Raw genomic sequence first — 21,961 nt, 5'->3', positions numbered from 1 at the left:
TTTAAAATCACCTAATTTTTCTCTTTAAATGATACATTTTCTCAGTTTAAACATTTGATATGTCATCTATGTTCTATTCTGAATAAAATATGGAATTTTGAAACTTCCACATCATTGCAGTCCGTTTTTATTTACAATTTGTACCTTGTCCCAACTTTTTTGGAATCGGGGTTGTATATTTAATATGTACACAAAGGAATGGTGTTTTATAATTTCTCATTAAAGTATTCTTATTGTATACAGTATTTCTGAATAACACTGTGTTTGTGCGAAGCAGGCTTCCATGGCAGCGGGCCAGGCCTCAGCGACCGGGCCCACCGTCACGCTGGTACAGTTGCCGAATGGTCAAACGGTGCAGGTTCATGGGGTGATCCAGGCCGCACAGCCGTCTGTCATCCAGCCTCCCCAGGTCCAAGCCGTACAGGTGAGCGAGAGAACCTCCTGGCTGACAGGTCTGATTTTCTTTCACTGACTGACTCAACACTGATGATCTGCTATGCTTGGTCTCAGATCTCCACCATTGCTGAGAGTGAGGACTCTCAAGAGTCAGTGGACAGTGTGACGGACACCCAGAAGAGGAGGGAGATCCTCTCCAGACGACCCTCATACAGGTTTAGACTTTTCTCCAGTCCATATTGTCTCAAAGCTCTCGGGTTCTTTGTAGTCATCATTCGTTAGCATGATCGAAATCCGATTCTTTGATTTCCTCAACAGAAAAATCTTAAACGATCTCTCGTCGGACACTCCAGCTGTGCCTCGGATAGAGGAGGAAAAAAACGAGGAGGAATCAACACCAGCCATAACTACAGTCACCGTGCCCACCCCTATTTACCAAACCAGCAGCGGACAGTACAGTGAGTGAGATGATGACACACACTTTGATAAAGCAGTTCCGCTGTATTTGAATGTAACTGAATTAGTCATTTTGAATTAGATCGATTTTAGAAAAGATTTACTTCATCACAAAAACATTACTCTTATTTTAGACACACTTATACACTCTATTTTATAAAACCTTTAGTAATTTAATTAATTACAAATAAATTTATCATACACACTGAACATTAGGGTTGGGCGGTATTACGGTAAGAAGGTATCCCGAGGTATCCAAAAGTACCAACGGTATCGGTCTCATTACCGTCATTTAAAAAAAAATATATAATATCTAAATAAATATGGAGTACATGAGGTCATAATATAAAATAATAAATTGAAGATCATCCCGAATAACTGTGTGATCGTATTTTCACTAATTCTATCAATTTCCTAAAGAAGTTCTCATCGGGGCGGCACGGTGGTGTAGTGGTTAGCGCTGTCGCCTCACAGCAAGAAGGTCCTGGGTTCGAGCCCCGGGGCCGGCAAGGGCCTTTCTGTGCGGAGTTTGCATGTTCTCCCCGTGTCCGCGTGGGTTTCCTCCGGGTGCTCCGGTTTCCCCCACAGTCCAAAGACATGCAGGTTAGGTTAACTGGTGACTCTAAATTGACTGTAGGTGTGAATGTGAGTGTGAATGGTTGTCTGTGTCTATGTGTCAGCCCTGTGATGACCTGGCGACTTGTCCAGGGTGTACCCCGCCTTTCGCCCGTAGTCAGCTGGGATAGGCTCCAGCTTGCCTGTGACCCTGTAGAAGGATAAAGCGGCTAGAGATAATGAGATGAGATGAGAAGTTCTCATCGCGTGCAGGGTTGTTTATGTTGTTACCATGGCAACCCTGCATGACATTTGGAGTCTGACAGAAAGCTTCGCAAGAGACTGAGACCGCGGTTGAAAGATGGCAAGTCAAGATAACGAGTTAGTGGCAAAAAAACAACAACATCGGCAGTGTGGCAGTATTTTGGTTTCAAACCAAACGAAAAGGGAGAGCCAGCAAACACAGATGAAGCTGTGTGTAAAGTATGTAAGAAGACGGTCACGGCGCGAGAGGGGAACACCTCCAATCTGAGTGTTTTGAGTAGGTTACATGAGTAACAACAAGGTAAAATAATATAACGTATGACATTTGGGTTGTGGGTAATAAACGTTTGAAATGTCATCTACTGAAGAAACGGAAGAAAACATCGTAGCGTAAACTGTTAGGTTTCTGGTGGGAATTAGCAATGCGCTTGCTATCTTTGTTGGGTGTGTTAAACCGTATGGATTTAAGTGGAATAATTGTAAGGAGTTATGTGATCAAGACAACGTTTTAAGCAAGGTAAGGCCATTTGATTATTAATTTCCCCGCCATGGCATGACGTGGGCCCATATGATTTTGCCTTGTGCAGCTATCACGCATTTGAATTAGGTTCGCCTCATTTGCGCTGAAGAATATGGTTTATCGCGCAGTCTAAACGGACTTGGGTGTTGGTTGATTCTTTTTCTTTTTTTATTTCCCATGCTTGAAAGGGTATGATCCTGCTCATCGTGTACTTTTTTTTGATGGAGCAGGTGAAATAGTGCTGCAAATGGCGTTTCAACGCAGACATGTGTAAACGACAGTTGAATGCTATTTTCAAGATGAAGGAAGAGTTGCGTGATGCTTTGAAATATCTCTTAATCCATTCATCAATGCACAAAATTTGCTTTGCTGCTTAATCCATACCACAATGCACACAATTCGCTATGCTGCTTTTAAATAGTACGTTTGAGGCATAGGCGCAGGTCTGGACAAGGTCCGCCGGTATCGGCGCACGTTACACAGTAGGCCGAAACAAAATATTATTTTTTTCTCGGTAATACCGTATACCCCGGGAAAACACAGAGACAGTTTAAAGGTATCAAAATTTGGATACCGCCCAACCCTACTGAACATCACAGTTTATTCTATCCACGTTCACTGGATATGAGCAATCGTGCACTCTGATTGGGTATTCTACTACTAGGATATCAGCTCTTATACCGTGAGTTGAGAAAAACAAAATGGCGGAGCGTGTTGCTGAACCAACCGAGGACGAAATAAAAACTACCATATTTCCAACAAAATATGGAACGAACGTATTTGATGATAAGAATGTATCTTTTTTTTTTTTTTCAAGAATTATTATTATTATTATCGCATTTTTTACAAATTGCTACGGTCATTTCACCGGTTTGTTTACATACCAAGTGAAAATGATTTTGTCGGATGTTTTATATAAAGTTTTTAATTTATCGAATTTGCTAAAAATAAAAATGCTCCATTTCTCAAAATCCAGTGAATGTGGATAGAATAAAACAGTTATTCCACTCAATCTCGTCGTACATGGCTTATAGTGAACTCAGTGCTACGCGCCTCGTCGGCTATCTGCTCATGCACAACTCGATTTCGTGGAATAACTGTTAAGTATATCATAACCAGAGAAAATATGTGATTCTGATTGGCTGGCAGGCGTCTGTTATTTAACAATTATTCGCAGAAATTGAAATTAATATCGGTGAATAATAATCGAGACAGAGCCGAGATTATTATTCACTGATACTGACTGAGCCTGAGGCAGATAATTGTTTTAATAAAAATACACAGGTGATTTTATTAAAAAAAAAAACAATAAATCATATGTAAAAATAATTTATTTCAATTTTCAAACACGGCATGCAAATGTAATAATGACGCAGCGCAGACTTCTGTCGCTTATCTATGTGAGTCACATAAAATACTTTGTTTTGAAATTGATAAAATAAATCACTATAATAGCAATCATATCCTTTCTATACCAGGAAGGAAACCTCGAATCTGTACTGATTTTGCGTCATCAAAACATCTTCAGCAAAGTCATGGCTGATGCATCTGTGTAATTGTAAAAGTGTCATCTTTTACATGTTGTGTAAAAGATTATCAGCCCTGAGTTATTTAAAAAAAAAAATATATATATATATATATATATATATATATTAGTGCTGTCAAGCGATTAAAATATTTAATCGCGATTAATGTCGCGACTGTCATAGTTAACTCGCAATTAATCGCAATTTAATCGCACATTTTTGTCACATGAAAAACCATTGTAATTCTCTTATCAGCATAAAAAAGTGAATGGGCTTGCTCACCGTTCGAACTACGGGGGTACTCGGGGGATCTGAGATCCCCTGAAACAGACATGAGATCCCTTGAAAACATGATTTGGGAAATGTTGGGGGGGTCTCTAAAATATTGGCAAAATGATGTTTATTGACACAGCAATCGTGTGTAACGGGAAGCATTTGCATATCCGAAGTGAGCGTGCGATGGAGATCCGCGCTCTGAGACAAGCGCAAGCAGCACCCCCCCGCCAAGGGAAAATAAGGGACACACCCCCCCCCCCCCCCCCCCCCCCCGAAAATATCGGCATAGTTCGAACACTGGTTGTACCAATGTTGTTGTTTTTTTTATTGCAGAGCATAACACGTCTTGTCACAGCCACTGCAATGTGGGGCTAGAGCCGCCGATGGGAAAACAAAACCTAGCCGAGCACCGTGGCTCTTCGGGGGAGGGCAGAGGACTCTGGCTGTGCGGGGCGTGGCATCATGTCACAGAGCGTTAATCTCGCGATAAAAAAATTATCGCCGTTAAAATTGAGTCAAGTTAACGCGTTAATAACGCGACATTTTTGACAGCACTAATATATATATATATATATATATATATATATATATATATATATATATATATATGTGTGTGTGTGTGTGTGTGTGTGTGTGTGTGTGTGTGTGTATGTATGTATGTTATTTGCCAGCTGGGAGATCCGTATCGTGAAATACCGTGACCGAGGTCTTGAAAGTACTGAGCGAGGCCCTCTGGGCCGAGGTCAGTATTCAAGGCCGAGGTCACGGTATTTCACCATACGGACCGACCTTCAGCTGGTAAATAATATATTTATTTTTTCTTTACCAAATTCTAACAGAAAACGAGAGCGCCTGAAAGGGAAAACCGAGCCAAGCCGCCATTTTGAATCCTCATTCACGGCTGTAATGCAAATGGCTTCCTCCTCGGTATACAAGTGCACTTCCATGGCAGGAAAAAAACTTCATTGTGCCGCCTATGTAGTCCCCTATTTATACAAAATTGAGTCATTCAGGATTCAGCCATGTTTTTGCTCAGTGTTAGTAAGTTAGAGGTTTTTAGCTTTCTCCTGAAATATTTTCTTTTATTTCTTCTTCCTCAGGGTAGTAAAACTCGCTTTCGCTGTGAACACTGTCGTTATCGCCATCCATGCTGTAAAATTAATGCTATTCTCCTGAGAAATGCTGGCAAAAATTTATAAGATTTTTGATCATCTTATTTAAAAAAACCAAAGATAAATGTTGACAAAAAAATGCTACTATGTTTGTTGTTGTGAACGAGCAAGTCGCCAGAGGTCTGTATCTGAGGTCCGTAACTGGGGTCCGTACCGTAGGATACGGACCCGCTTGCCAGCCAATCAGAGCGCAGGATTTGATGGAAACCGCACTGCGAAAAATGTTATTTACCAGCTGGAAGGTCCATGTCGTGAAATACCGTGACCGAGATCTTGAAAGTACTGAGCGAGGCCCTCTGGGCCGAGGTCAGCATTCGAGGCCAAGGTCACGGTATTTCACCATACGGACCGACCTTAAGCTGGTAAATAATATATTTATTTTTTTCTTTATCAAATTCTAACAGAAAACGAGAGCGCCCGAAAGGGAAAACCGAGGCGAGCCGCCATTTTGAGTCCTCATTCATGTTTGTTGTTGTTGTGAACGAGCGAGTCGCCAGAGGTCCGTAATTGGGGTCCGTACCATAGGATACGTACCCGCTCGCCAGCCAATCAGAACACGGGATTTGCTGGAAACCGGACTGCGAAAAAAATAAATACTGTTACGAAACATTCCACAATAACCAATTAAAACTAGTGGTACCCCATTAACACACCTGAGGCCTTGGGACAAAGGTCAAGGTCACAGAACTGAGAGAAATTAGGCCACTTGTCTGGAATCTGATGACAAAGGGAAATTACATCACTCCAGGTCAACTTTTTGGTGTCAAAAGAAAGTCCATATATGACTTCCTATTCATGGTTCATAGCCTTATTTTGCGTCGTTTATGAGATATAGGACACTGAAAATATGTGACCTAATATTGACCTAGGTCAAAGGTCAGTAGATCAAAACTATAAATATTCATTAAAACGTGTTTTTCTATGGCAAAGGAGCAAGGCTAGCTCAAGGGCCATGAAAAATAGACAAAACTCTGACTTTTTGCTATAGAGTCACCTAATTGATAAGTTCAGGGTCACGTAACTCGGTGAAAAGAGGTAAAATCGCTTAACCGACACGAACTATTTTGAAGCCCCCAGAATAGGTTCTCCATACCCAATTTGGTGAAAATTCATGAAAAACTGATGGAGGAGTAGCGATTTAACGCATCAGTGACTTTTGACCTAATTCCGGCAAAGGGTCAAGGTCAGAGGTCAACCGAGTGCAAAAAAGTATTAAGGGTATAAGGGCCATGAAAGAATTTTGTCTAGCTTGTCCTGGTACTTTCCCACGTGGTCCCATTCATAGCCATTCCTGAAAATTTTATGATGTCATAAAATGACATCATGCACGATATGGAGATCACAGATGGTCACTACCTACAGTATATGCGCACCAAGTTTCATCCAGAGATCTTGAAAGCTGAGCGAGAAATGACCCTTGTCTAACCACTCCTACGATGTGTACACTAAACCTAAGCAATTTCAGTGATGATAAACTCGTGTTCGTATTAGTTCAGCGTTTAATGTTTGTTGGGAAAGACTGCAGTATGTAAATAGCTTTCTGCTTCATTTCTTGTCAGTTGCCATCACACAAGGAGGAGCCATCCAGCTGGCCAATAACGGCACAGACGGCGTTCAGAGCCTGCAGACTCTGACGATGACGAACACAGCGGGGAACCAGTCAGGCGCCACCATCCTGCAGTACGCTCAGACCAGCGACGGCCAGCAGATCCTGGTGCCCAGTAACCAGGTGGTGGTGCAGGGTGAGCATGCTTAAGTAGTTCATATATATCAGTGTTTTCCCCAGAAAAAAATTAAAGCCCTAAATTCTGGCATGATAATACACAGACAATTGAGCGCCAACGGCGTGAAGCGAAACTAAAATATTTTTGAAAATAGATGCTCAGGTACATTTTCAGGGTCTCTGAGAGGTTTTAGATCAGGGGTGGGCAATTATTTTTTCCCATGGGGCCACATGAGAAACAGAAAATTTTGTGAAGGGCCGGACCAAAAGGCTGAACTAAATTCTGCATAATATTAATTGTATTTCTTTATATAAAGCAATAAATAACATTGTTCTTACAAGCTGCTAAAACTGGTAAGAGTATGGAAAAAACGAGGTTGCCTTACAAAAAAATGTCATTTATTCAATCAAATTTCCCAAAACAATGGTTAACAAAATGTGAACGTTTGTACCTTTTTTTTTTTCAGTCACATTCACCCCAAAACACAATAAAGACATCACAATATTGTCTTTCTACTCCAAATATCAAGCAAGATACATCATATTATAATAATGATGCCCACATTTGTAGTCTAATCACCTCATTTGGTGCTTTTCGCCGGAGATCGGCTCCGGCGCCTGCTGGTGACGTCACACGATGTGATTGGCTGGACCGGTTGAAGGATGACGTACAAGTTTGTGGTTGGTCTGGACAAATTACGGAAGTAGTTATCGCGCGATTAGGTTTCGTGGGATTTCATGTCATTTTCATGTCGCGCGCATTGCGTTTTTGTTGAACACAACTTCAAAATAAAAGCAATGCACATTCAGTCCATGCATGAGGTAAAATTAGAAAATACGTTTATTTTGTAATTTCTCATTAACCTTACGCGGGCCGGTCAGAATGAACCAAAGGGCCGGATGCGGCCCGTGGGCCGTAAAATGCCCAGGTCTGTTTTAGATCCATGATTATAGGATAGATTTTACCAGTGTTTCAATGATTTCTGACCTAAATAGTATTAATGTATACACATTTGAAATCTCACCTTAAAGTTCAACATGCAAGTTAAACTGTTTTGTTATAGATTACTGAGGTATATGATAGATTGAAAATCTACGGGGATCCCTTAATTATCTATGATCAAGTAGTGTTGTAACAAAAATGTGCATGAAAATATGAACAGTGGTTTTGCTCCGTCTGATGCAGTCCAATGAAGAGAATTGATCATCATGACCTCCTGTTGATCACAAAGGGATCTGAACCTAAGAACTGCCACTTTAAAATAAGTCGCTGTATTACCATAACTAATGGTTTAGAATGTTTCTGATGCAATTACCGTAATATATGTATAACTAAGATACACTGAAAAGAAAAGTAAGGCAACTGCATATTATAAAGTTTAAATTTTGGCACTTTATTAAATGGACTCGATTAAGATTAAAGCATATTTAAAGGAAAAGAAAACTTAATTCATACATTTAAGTTTGCAGAAAGATTATGTACTTATAAACACATTCATGAATGATAATAGACGAGGTCAAACTTGTGTGATTAAAATAAGTCGGCTTTGTCCGTCTGGTGGGGGAGGACATCGGCAGCCAATGAGATCGCTTATAATGAATCGGAAAATTCCGGGATGTCTGACGTTTTCTTTCAATATTTTTATTGGACGGTTTGAACACATGATCTTGACACAGCCAACAGATTAGTTTGTTTACATCATACCACACGGACATATTACTTTGACAGAATCAACACAAACATTGGGGGGAAAAAGGCCACTTGTTGAACACAAATATCAATCAATATGTAAATGCATCTGTTATTTGCTCTCCTGTGTACACTACCGTTCAAAAGTTTGGGGTCACTTTGAAATGTCCTTATTTTTGAAAGAAAAGCACTGTTCTTTTCAATGAAGATCACTTTAAACTAATCAGAAATCCACTCTATACATTGCTAATGTGGTAAATGACTATTCTAGCTGCAAATGTCTGGTTTTTGGTGCAATATCTCCATAGGTGTATAGAGGCCCATTTCCAGCAACTCTCACTCCAGTGTTCTAATGGTACAATGTGTTTGCTCATTGCCTCAGAAGGCTAATGGATGATTAGAAAACCCTTGTACAATCATGTTAGCACAGCTGAAAACAGTTGAGCTCTTTAGAGAAGCTATAAAACTGACCTTCCTTTGAGCAGATTGAGTTTCTGGAGCATCACATTTGTGGGGTCGATTAAATGCTCAAAATGGCCAGAAAAATGTCTTGACTATATTTTCTATTCATTTTACAACTTATGGTGGTAAATAAGTGTGACTTTTTTCATGGAAAACACAAAATTGTCTGGGTGACCCCAAACTTTTGAACGGTAGTGTATCTAGTTACTTGTGGGTAGGAAATTTAACGTATCGGTATAAATCTAAGCGTATCGGATTTTAACTAAAGCGACTAAGCGTACACACACACGCCACCTCTTGAGACACAACATTGATTGGTAGAACATAAGGCACTGAGATTGTAAGAAATGCCGCCAAACTGGGCTTTTAAAAGCCGGTGGCTTCAGGAATTCTGATTTAAGCCTACATAAACACTGACTCGCACATCATGCAATGTTGCCAGATACTGCTGACGTTTTCCAGCCCAAAATATGTTCAAAATGCACTTAAAACCGCCCAATTAGGCGGGAAACCACCCAATCTGGCAACACTGCGCACATGCTGCTTCTCTTGAACGTATACACGGAAGTAAGGCGGAAGGTAGTTTGTCGACGTCACCTCAAGACGACGCCAACGATTGGTCAAATTTGCGGGAAAGTTGCGGTGATTGGATATAATTGCAACACCGCCCTGAATGCACGGGGATTGGTTGAATTTGCGTTGAAGTTGCAAATCGCAACATCGCGAAATCCTGGAGGGCCTGAACAGCTTTTCCAGACCTTGCAGTTTTATATTGTTTCTTTAGTAACTTGCACAGGGAAGTTGTGTGGTGGACGCTCGAGATGCACACATTTTAAAAAATCTGTTTAGTTATTAGAGGTGTGACGATTCAGTTTTTTCACGATTCGATTCGAATCATGATTTTGACCTTCTGATTCGATTCGATTTGAATAACGATTCAGTGTTTTGTTTTGTTTTTTCCTCTATTCTGTAACTGATGCAAATCATTGTCAATATTCTGTTAACTGTCAGTCTAGAAATGTAGAGCAATAAAAAAACAAGTAGCGTTGTGTTTGCAGTCTTTATTCAGACTCCGGTCAATCCACTGACTTTGAACGTAACTATGAATGTATCACAGTTCAGTCATTTTTGGCATGTTTTAATTTGCAAACTGTAAAACACTCAGAAACAAAAAAGCAATGAAAACTTTGACTTTTGTCTCAATCTTTTAAAACACAAAAATACAGTCACTTTTGTGTTTAAAGTGAATTCCACCTCTTGAGACACAACATTCATTGTCCAGAGAGATTGTAAGGCACTGAGATCGTAAGAAATCTTTTAAAAGCCGGTGGCTTCAGGAATTCTGACTCATCCACCATGTTGTTCACAAATCAACACATGATCTCATGAGATTGCTATAGCAACCACAAACATGGCTGCACCCACATAAAGCTCCGGATACCGAATCGAATTTTTAATATCAGGCTTTTGCCGTTTGTCGAAATTTGTTTATGCATCTAGGGTTATCTGGATGAAATCAGGTATTGTTAATGAATCATCAGTGAATTGTGATTCATTAAATTTTTTGAATCGCGGATTGAAACGGATCGATAGATCGGGGCTTGATTAATCGTCACACCTCTAGTAGTTATTGCAATTTCTGTGTCACGACGCTTCTTTAGTGTTTATGGAAGGAGTCTCCAATGTCAGCGCTTTGTAACAGTCAGTAGGTTTTCCACCACAGGGAAGTCTTCAAGGCTTTGTTTTCCGGTTTCTCTGTAGAAACTTCACGACAAGTTGTGTCGTGAAGGTTTTTTTTTGTTGTTGTTTTGTATTATTCACTTCGTGCAAGAATTTGCAGTGAGGCTGGTGAAGGCAAGTTAGAACAGGAACTAACTTCTGCTAACAGTTTAGATCTAAATTGTTTTCAAGCTTGGACATTAAAATTAGGGATGGCGAAAACTAAAAAAAAATCTTGACCGACCACCGAGCCTCATTAGCCGGTTAAAGTCGGTTAACCTATGAGTTTACAGGGATGCAAACGGCGCGCCTTTTGGCGGATGCCGCCTTTTTCACGGCTGAATCGTGCAGATCCGATTTTTTTTTTTTTAGGGGGGGGCGTTGGAGTGTCTGAATAATTTCATCAGAGTAAATTCTGTATTAAAATTACTAAATAAGCAAATGCTGTTAGTCCATGAAACATAGGAAGTACAAGTATGAGAAGAAAACAGTAAATCAGAAAGCTGCGCACGTTTTCGCGGAAGCTGCGCAAATGTGCGCAGCTTTCTGATTTACTGTTTTCTTCTCATACTTCCTGTTTCATGGACTGTAACGGCATTTGCTTATTTAGTAATTTTAATACAGAATTTACTCTGATGAAATTATTCAGACACTCCAACACCCGCCCCCCCCAAAAAAAAATCGGAGCTGCACGATTCAGCCGTGAAAAAGTCGGCATCTGCGCCTTTAGTTTGTGTGGAGAGATCTGATCTGCAATAACATGCATTGTTGGCTACAGACCGAAACATACTTTCAGAATGCACTGGCCAAGGCAGGACTAAACTCCATGTGCCTTCTGATAATAATTAAAAAAAAACAAAACAGAATAGTAATTTGTAAGCTAAAAAGCCTGTGTCTACACTTTTCTTTCGCCGAGTGGCAGCGGGAGGGCGGGACATGACTGAATGGGTGTTTCTGATTTGTCAGCTGTCGTCCTTACACCGCATGGCATGCCCCAAGCGTTTACAACACAGAATTCCAGGTTCTCCGCTCCAAAATCGGCATCTTCAAAACGATTTATTTATTTATTTTTTTTAACCGACAACCAAAAAAAAATTTTAACCGGTTGACGTTGATTCGGTCAACCACTGGTCAAACGGTCATCGGTTAACATCCCTAATTAAAATATTGTCGTCAGTCGTGTCAAAGTGTCAATAATATTATGTTCTTGAGTTTACTAAATCAAGTGCAGAAACATTACTTTGAATTTGACTTGCGACACATTAAAACAGCATTACAGCATACCAACTAGCAACTCCGTAAATCTCTCAGGAGGCAAAACTTTTCGGCTCAATAACGTAATCTAAACATTATGAATTATTCATTGTGAATCACTCTTGAATCATATTTTCACTCCTGTTTTCCTCTTCAAGCTGCATGACTAAATGGGGAACTTTCCCTTCTTGAAGTCCACCCTGTGAGTGTGGAAGTGTGGTTGGTCAGTAACATGGAATGATTTTTTTTCCCTTCTCCTGGCATTGCACAATATATAATTTTTCAATCATTATTGCAATATTGATTATAGATGAAAGTCTTCCGGATTTACCCGGAAATCCGGATATTTGACAAAACTCTTGAAAATCTCCAGTTTTCCGAATGGAGAAATTTATTTTTCGGATTTTTCACATTCCTAGACGTGGCGTAATACTTCGTATCGTCCTTGCACGGGCGCAGTCCTTAAATAGCCCAAACATAGTTCATTGATTAAAGACAGGTGTTCTTTGTTAACGGCGCGCGCGCCTTCAGGTGCACGAGCTAAGGCGCGCAGGACTGACACTGTTCTGCGCAAGCGCAACATAATCGCACTAGAAAGCATGGTCAAGCTGCCAGTGTAGCTGCAGTCTTTTTAGTTGCGAATTACAAGTATTTCCTCGTGTTAATAATTCGCCATGTCAAAACAAGCGAAACTTTCCTCCTTCTTTTGACGTGAAGAGAGGTAAGCGATTTAGTATATATTTTTTTCCATCAAAGTTGCATTTTGTGGCTTTGAAGCTAAGTTTTAGTGCCCTTTCTAGAACACATCATCAAGAAAACGTGGAAGAAACAGCAATAATGGAAGAGCCGGTTTCTAAGCTGCCTAAAACTAGCAATGGTAATTTATTTTTTGTTACATAATGCACTCAGGCTGCCAGTCAGTGTGTGACACACGCGCGCACATCCCTGAAAAATCCTAGCTACGCCCCTGATTTATATGAGAAATTTGGTATTCATTGGTGTGTTTAAGTTTACAGACAATACGAACTAATGTAAACAATTGGCTTCAACTCGCATAAATATGAATTGGAAATGTTTAGTTCACTTTAGCTTCTGCAAACGCACAACTCTACTAAAAGATTGATAAACGAGGCTCAATGTCCCCAACATTGAAACCTGAAAGCTTTAGAAACTCAAACAGACCTTTACTTTTTTAACAGGACTGTTTTGGGATTTTGCTGTAATTAAATATTTGTATACATATTTATGTGTGTGTGTGTATATATATATATGGTATATAGTATATATTTTTGTTATTATATATTTATATAGGACGGCACGGTGGTGTAGTGGTTAGCGCTGTCGCCTCACAGCAAGAAGGTCCGGGTTCGAGCCCCGGGGCCGGCGAGGGCCTTTCTGTGCGGAGTTTGCATGTTCTCCCCGTGTCCGCGTGGGTTTCCTCCGGGTGCTCCGGTTTCCCCCACAGTCCAAAGACATGCAGGTTAGGTTAACTGGTGACTCTAAATTGACCGTAGGTGTGAATGTGAGTGTGAATGGTTGTCTGTGTCTATGTGTCAGCCCTGTGATGACCTGGCGACTTGTCCAGGGTGTACCCCGCCTTTCGCCTGTAGTCAGCTGGGATAGGCTCCAGCTTGCCTGCGACCCTGTAGAACAGGATAAAGCGGCTACAGATAATGAGATGAGATGAGATATATTTATATAGACATTCATGAAGTGTATATATGGTATATATTTTTATAGGTGTATTAATGTAGTTTGGATTTCGGGGTAGTTAAAAAGGGGTGGGAAATTAAAGTATTGTACTTCTTCCCACTCCTTTTTCGAACAATGTGCGGTGTTTTGTAATGTCTTAGCTCTTTGTTATTTTATTTATTTTTTTTAATTTCTCGTTTTCTTTCTTTTGTATGTACAAATAGTTACATACATTTTTTATACATGTTCAAAAAAAATAAAATTCATTCATTCATTCATGCTGAGTTTACCTTCAACTGTCTGATTTTTTTTTTTCAAAGTAATGAACTGTGTAGCCAGGAAAAACACCGCGTTTTCTAAATGCACTCCTGAAAATTACTCATTAACTAGGAGATAATCATTGATGTACATGAAAGAAAAAAGCTTAAAAGTTATAACTTGTTTTAGTGAAAATAAGTACAAGAATGCAGGGTTTTGCGTGTTATGTTATTAACATTTTTTCGGGGGACGTTGCCCCCCCCAATCTTAGTTTGACTTTCAAAAGTTCAGGATTTTTTTCTTTGCTCCACTTTAATCTCTAATTGATGCTGCAGAAGCCAGTACACTGTTATTCTGTTTAAACCTATCTCAGGTTCAAGATGGTGATGAATCCCTAGCATTCATATTATTAAAAATAGATTTGGTTGAGTAATTCACTCCGAGTGAATAATTCACCCGTGTGTTTTAACATATTGCACATTATATCCCTCGTCAAAAAATTCCCATGCAGGGATTGGCCAAGGATGGCTCATGTGACATAAAATAGTTCCGCCACTGATTAAGGCTTGTGTATCTTGTAACGTCACAGATGGGAAAAAAAATGGATATGGTGTGAGTCAGTCATGAACTGACATCACAGTTTCAAGCTGTACAGACGACTGGAGTCTTTTTTTTTTTTTTTGCTTGTTTGTTTTTCCAAATAAAGACAGACAAAAATAGAAGTCATTAATACAAGCGAAACAGAAACATTAACATTTCAGCCCGGGGGATTTTCAGCTGAACACATTAAAATAACCACATAAATCAGTAGAGTTAACAGCTTTCTGATTTTGTGAGTCAGTAATTGTTTTTATGTACTGCTTGGTCTCTTTTTCAAATACCAAAAATAACGGTTTAGTAACCAACTCGAGTCACAGCTGTGGCTCAACAAGCATTTCTGTGTGTGTAGATCTGCATATCATGATCATGCCTGGTGAGGCAGGCGATAGCATGGTATATTGCACCTGCGCAGATCGAAGGTCACTCTGACGTAAACGACAAACATGGCTGCCTCCAGTGAGTTTATGCCAAGATTCAATCTCATAGACGAAAGTTAAAAGTTAACCCTTCTTTTAGTTTGGAATTTTTGATGAGGGCTATAAATCAGACTAGTCTAGTCTGAGGCCATGGTTTGGTTCTCTGGCGGAAAACGGTGGAGTGCTCCCTCCGGGTTGGGAGTGAGTTACTGTCCCAAGTGAAGGAGTTCAAGTATCTCAGGGTCTTGTTCACGAGTGATGACAAAATGGACAGGCGGACTGGGGCGGCGTTGTACCGGTCTTTCGATTTACTGGTCAGTCTACATTCCAGCCCTCACCTATGGTCACAAACTTTTAAGAAATGCATTGTCCACTTTCCACTAGGGATGTCCCGATCCGATCACGTGATCGGAAATCGGGCCCGATCACATGGTTTCAGACTCGATCGGAATCGGGCATTGCCTCCCGATCAGGGATCGGATATATATCTATATAATATATTCTCATTTTTAACACATCAATAGCTATGCGTTGGCACAGAGTGAGACCAGACCTCTTGTCTCAACACAGCAACATCAACGCGTGCGGCATGACATCACTTTGTAGCGGAGACGCTATTGGTTATTGGCTGCCTGTTGCCGGCAAAGTTGAACACGGAAGCAGTTCGAAGCGGAAAGCAAAGCATGAGATCATTTTTTTTTCGTTGGATGACAAAAGAAACGGGCTCAAACCTGAAAGGGTAGAAATGCTTGTTTTCATCAAGAAAAACGTTCATTTCCTTAATTGAAATTACTGTACACCACTGTGAGATGCGTTCTTAAAAGCAAATTACCGGCACTGTGGCACTTTATTTTTTTTTATTTGTTTACATTCTTGCCAGGTATTTTAAGGTTATTTTTTTAATTTGTTATTTATTGTTCAAACTGCCTCACGTAAGTGCTCTGTTTGCTAACGGAGTTGTTGGATGTTAAAATAAGGTGTTAAATAAAAAATGAGGAACATCCTGGATCCGTTTCTTTCCTCGTCTTTATTTTTTATGGATTATAAGAAGTATCGGATCGGGACTCGGTATCGGCAGATACTCAAAATCAAATGATCGGTATCGGATCGGAGGGCAAAAAAACCTGATCGGGACATCCCTACTTTCCACCGGCTGGCTTTGTAAGACATGAGGGTCGCATATGAATCAGGAACGAGTGTTTGATCACTCGCTATCTGTTATAAAGATGGCTAGCCCATACGGTCCAATCCCACAGAAGAGCTACTGTAGCACAAACTGCTGAAAAAAAGTTCAGGCCGACACCTTTCAGCTTTTTCAGTTGCTGCCCCAAGTGAAGGAGTTCAAGTATCTCGGGGTCTTGTTCATGAGTAATGGTAAAACGGAGTGCGAGATGGACAGGCGGAGTCAGCAGTATGTTGCGGGTGTTGTACCGGACTGTCGTGGTGAAGAGGGAGCTGAGCCGGAAGGCAAAGCTTTCGATTTACCAGTTAATCTACGTTCCAACCCTCACTTATGGTCATGATCTTTGGGTAGTGACCGAAAGGATGAGATCGCGGATACAGGTGGCTGAAATGAGCTTTCTCCGGAAGGAGGGTGGCTGGGCTCACCCTTAGAGATAGGGTGAGGAGCTCCGACATCCAGAGGGATCTCGGAGCAGAGCCGCCGCTCCTTCATTTCGAAAGGAGTCAGCTGAGGTGGTTCGAGCATTTGATTAGGATGCCTCCTGGGCACCTTCCTTTTGGAGGTTTTCCAGGCACATCCAACTAGGAAGAGACCTCAGGGTAAGACCCAGATCACGCTGGAGAGATTCTATATATCATCTGGCCTGGGAGTGCCTTGGAATCCCTGAGGAGGAACTGGAAAGTGTTGCTGGCGAGAGGGACACCTGGAATTACCCTGCTTCGCCTGCTGCCGCCGTGACCTGACTTCAGATAAGCGGAAGAAAATGGATGGATATAAATAAAATATACCATGCACTGAGAGACACTGGTTGAAATGATGGATTCTCTGAGGTCACTGGTGTACTACTATTGTCTCCAGGGCTTTGCTGCTCAAAAAATAGTACTATGGCAGTCATCTCAGAGAATCCATAATTTCAACCGGAGCCTCTCAGTGCATGGTACATTTGATTACTCTGATCATGATGTAAAGAACTATATAATCACGGTATAAAATTTTTGTCCGTATTACAGCTGTAATTTGTGATGGATATTTGAAAGCTTAATGCAGTGTTTCTCAACCTTTTTTCAGTCACGGCACCCTTCAGAAGTATGCGTATAAAATATACGCAGTCACGCTGACCCCGGCGGTGACGTTGTGACATGGGAAAGGGGGCCGTGAGACAAATTTTGATGATGCATGAGGCGGCGATGATCTGCATTAGTGTATCACTCGTTTTTTGGAATTTTAATTAATTTTATTTATTTCAATGTTAGAATATATAATTTTTTGACGGCACCCCTAATGAAGCGGTTGAGAAAGGCTGGCTTAATGTATATCCTGAGTGCAGATTGCATTACACACACACACACACACACACAAAAAAGTTGTCATTTTTGTGCGTCCTGCTCTGTGGCGCTATAACATTATCTCTGTCTGTCATGCTTCTCAGCTGCATCCGGCGACGTACAGGCGTATCAGATCCGCACAGCAGCCTCAGGCAACATGACTCCCGGGGTGGTGATGGCGTCGGGTCAGGGAGGTGCCGAGGAGGCCACGCGCAAGAGAGAGGTCCGCCTCATGAAGAACAGGTACAGCTCGTACACAGTCATGGTCTGAAACGTGACAACTTGTGGTGGGAAAGAAACTGTGTTAAACCGGGTCAGATTTAAGGGTTGTTTTACAATCAGGGTACACAAGCTAAAAATCACATTTAACACTTATTATCTTCAATATCAAAAGGCTTGACTAAATAAACTTGGTTGTTTATTGTAGCCCTGTGATAGATCTATTTACCATGCAAAAAAAAAATTGGTGATAATGTTATTTTTGGTGAATGTATGGCAATATGTGTCATATTTAGCAAAAGTACTCGTGTCATTTAGAAAAAGTGCTTTTTTGACTACAGGTAGCTCCAAAAGGGATGCACTTAAATCATTCTTTATACCATAAAACAAATATTTGGTTCCATATCATTGGAAACGGGGTGGCATAGTGGTGTAGTGGTTAGCACTGTTGCCTCACAGCAAGAAGGTCTGGGTTTGAGCCCCGTGGCCGGCGAGGGCCTTTCTGTGCGGAGTTTGCATGTTCTCCCCGTGTCCGCGTGGGTTTCCTCCGGGTGCTCCGGTTTCTCCCACAGTCCAAAGACATGCAGGTTAGGTTAAAGGTGGGGTATGAGATTTTTTTCAGGAGTATTTTTTACCATATTGCTTGAAAAGCTCCTCACACCCATGTTGCAAGCAGTACAATAGAAGTTTTGACCCAAAAACGAAATATTTTAATCCAGTCTACAGTGTAAAATAAAGGAAAAACGCCATCCAATCCTGTCAAGGTACCACCTCAAAATGATTGGATACTGACACGTCAATCAGACTGAAGCCCGCGAGCAGCCCGGCCCTTCTGTGTGTGTGTGCGTGTGTGAGAGCGAGCGAGCAGCCCCTCCTCCAACCCGCGCGCTGAGCAGGGAGAGACAGAAATGCATAGAAAAAGGTCCCTCCAAACAACGGGGATTTACACGAAAACGGAAGGAGATATTCACAAAATTCTTTCACAGTGAGTGCCACAAGGCTCCCCTGAACACACTGATGTAATTTTTTGTCTGTAGTGTAAAAAATGAGGTCACTAGAGCGAGTTAAAAACGAGTGACTTTTCTGCCAAGTTTATAATGGCAGTCTGTGGGGCTGCGCGGCTGTCCTCTCCTTACTTTCAGGCTTCTCGTTCAAAAACTGCAAGTCCTATCGTGTAGGTAGACACATTGTGTGAATCAGGACAAGTGTGGCTACTACTTTTGAGAAAAGTATGTGTGTGGAGTGAAAATTGGGGCTGAAAACACAGTTTAAATGAGAAAGTTTTAGCTATTTTTCCAAGCTCTCTACACTCTAACTTAACGAGACGCGGGGGGTGGGAGCATGGCGAGGGCGGGCTTGTTTCTTTTCAAAATATGGCTTGCGGGAACCGTCCTTCCAAAATCTCATACCCCACCTTTAACTGGTGACTCTAAATTGACCGTAGGTGTGAATGTGAGTGTGAATGGTTGTCTGTGTCTATGTGTCAGCCCTGTGATGACCTGGCGACTTGTCCAGGGTGTACCCCGCCTTTCGCCCGTAGTCAGCTGGGATAGGCTCCAGCTTGCCTGCGACCCTGTAGAACAGGATAAAGCAGCTAGAGATAATGAGATGAGATGAGATCATTGGAAACATAGTTAAGTTTTAATGTTGAATGCCAGTAAGTTTTCAGACTATTTTGATCAAATTAGTATGTAATTGTGTCAAAAAAATGTCCTCTCCGAGACAGCTAATTTTTCAATATAAAATAACATATTTAAATTTATTATTTTCATCCTAAAATGTGGTCAAGATATTGGGACATAAATATGAGAGACAACTAACACAAAGCTTACAGCCTTGTATTTAAAAGCACTATGGAAGTAGTGGATTCTGAATTGTCAAAAAAAAAAGTCCTCTCCGAGAATCACTTCATTTGTTTCTCCCATCTTACACAAAACTACCATACACATATGTCAAAAAATTACCTGAAATCTGTTCTTTAACTTGTCCTTCACTTAAAAACTGGTACAAGAACCAGTTTGAATCAATTTGAATTTTGGTCCCCTGTGACACAAACTTTGTACCCTGATTGTAAAACAACCCTTAACGTGTTAATGTTCTCTGATTGTAACGCTGCGTTTCGGCCACAGGGAGGCAGCGCGAGAGTGCCGTCGCAAGAAGAAGGAGTATGTGAAGTGTCTGGAGAATCGCGTGGCCGTGCTGGAAAACCAGAACAAAACCCTCATCGAGGAGCTGAAAGCACTTAAGGACTTGTACTGTCATAAATCGGAATAACACATTCACTCATTCTCTCACACACACACACACACACCACGCGCACACACACAGCAGACATATTGCGCTTTTCCCCAGGTCCTACTGAGACAGTGACTCTTCCCTTTACACAGGCACCTGGGCAGCAGTCTTTTCTTTTCCTGCCTGTCTTTTTTTTTTTTTTAAATATAAAAATATTGGCGTATAAGAAATGAGAAGGCCAGAAAAATGTAAATGCATTAATTGTCTTCTGTATTTAAAAAAAAAAAAAAAGACCCAACCTTTTAAAAGAGTAAAATGACACGTAAAACTCCAAAGTGACCCAACAGATGTGTTAAGAGGCATCACGGACACAAAAACAGGACTGATTTCATCTCAAGTCCTTCTCCATGTTTGCGGTTTCATTCGGAGATTTCCCACAATGCACCGGTGTTGGATGGCCACGCCTCCCTTCAATCATGCTTATATTTTGGGAGACGGCGTTCGTCCGATATCACCAAGTGGGACTTCGGTGAATTAACACGAACTCTGATTCATTTGAATTTCTATGTGCTCCTGTTACTAACACATGAACCCTATTTTGATATGGAAAAATCTATCGAATATGTATGTTATATGCTCCTGTTATGGATTCTTTTGCCAATTATCCTGCACCTTTTCCTCTTTCTTTTCCCTTCCTGCATCGTTGCGTTGTTTGTTGTGTTACAGGAAGTAGGACCTTCCATCTAAATCAGGATAAAAGTGATGATTTCTATCTACGATGTACAAAATACAGTTATACGCTTTTCAAACGTAAGAGCTACACTTACTTGTAAAATCATTTTTATAGAATGTTGTAACACATATACTTATTCGTACCAGTTTTCATTCTCGAGCTCATTTTATTGTTGATTTATTCTTTATCCATGTCATCTAACGGGACCCAATCCTAAAACACTCTGTGCTGGAACTCTTTTCTTCTGAGTTCGCTTCACTGGGATTAGAAAAATCCTAGATTTGAAAGAAAAAAAAAAAAAAGCCAAGCACCTTGTCCCTGTATCTGGCACTCACTGCTGAATTGAAAACCCGTGTTATATTATGTTTCTGTTTCCTGCCATTGAATGTATACATCTGAAACGATATTATATGCATCTTATTTTTAAAATTGCTTTTTTTTTTTTCTGTATACGTTGTAATTTTAATCGTGGTGCTTACACACATGGAATACAGTGCAGAAATGCCTCCTGGAGCTGATTTTTCTTCAGTGATTCCACATTCAGCAGCTGATGCTAATCAAAAGCATCAGTTATGCCTGTTGAATTTTGTGTTCTTGCTCATTCCTTTTCAATCCTCATTTTTCCTGAACAGAGTCGGTGGCATCGTGTGTGTATACACCTGTGTTGACTTGACACGAGTTTAACGTACAAACCAAGACACTTCTAGATGTTCTGTAACAAGAAGTTAATCAACTTCAGGATAACAGTAACTCTGCTTCAGGTCACTCCACCCTGTTACTGATCCTTCCTTCCCCAATCTTTAATTCATTGACACAGTTATTCATTATGCTTACTGAGTTATAATAGAAGGAACCAATATTTAAAAAAAAATCTGCTTCTTGCATCTAGAGCAATCTATTGAGGCATCCATCTTAATATTTTAGAAGATGTTCTAGAAAAGGAGAAATGTTAAAATATAGTAGTTCACTTCCAGGATTAGGAAACACTGCCCTAAATAAATTCAGTGATTTATTTGACTCGATGTTATGACGTTGTCGTTGTCCCCCTTCGGCTGAAAGCTTTCTAAAAGCATCTGCTCAGAGGACACGAAGGACTCCTCGGACCTGTCGTACACCATCTGAGCCCCTCTTCATCTCTTTACGGTTCTTGCACGGGAATGGAAAAGTATGCAGTTTCGATTTGAATAATTTTCTAATCATGTAAGAAACAGTGTGGTGATTATTATTATTGTGTGTCGATGATTTTATCTCTGACGCTAATCCTTGTCCATAAAACAGGATCTTGCA

The 21,961-nt window shown here is 40.7% G+C and overlaps 1 protein-coding gene across 5 annotated transcripts in view; it reads left to right on the top strand.

Moving 5' to 3' along the window:
- creb1a (cAMP responsive element binding protein 1a) overlaps nucleotides 1-21,185 on the top strand; it is a 58,818-nt gene extending 37,633 nt beyond the window's left edge. For 3 of the 5 annotated variants that reach the window (XM_060898998.1, XM_060898997.1, XM_060898999.1), the window contains exons 3-8: nucleotides 275-424; nucleotides 511-611; nucleotides 715-854; nucleotides 6,725-6,907; nucleotides 17,592-17,730; nucleotides 19,836-21,185. In XM_060898998.1, coding sequence (XP_060754981.1) covers nucleotides 275-424; nucleotides 511-611; nucleotides 715-854; nucleotides 6,725-6,907; nucleotides 17,592-17,730; nucleotides 19,836-19,980 — 858 coding nt within the window. In that variant the 3' untranslated portion in view covers nucleotides 19,981-21,185. The remainder of the gene's footprint in view (nucleotides 1-274; nucleotides 425-510; nucleotides 612-714; nucleotides 855-6,724; nucleotides 6,908-17,591; nucleotides 17,731-19,835) is intronic. The other 2 variants (XM_060899001.1, XM_060899000.1) reach the window with 1 other exon arrangement.
- Nucleotides 21,186-21,961: the final 776 nt, after the last annotated feature.

This window comes from Neoarius graeffei, chromosome 18 (genome assembly GCF_027579695.1).
Source record: "Neoarius graeffei isolate fNeoGra1 chromosome 18, fNeoGra1.pri, whole genome shotgun sequence".
Lineage (NCBI taxonomy): Eukaryota > Metazoa > Chordata > Actinopteri > Siluriformes > Ariidae > Neoarius > Neoarius graeffei.
Note: the sequence above shows the minus strand (reverse complement) of the source record. Positions and strands in the feature narration are given on the sequence as shown.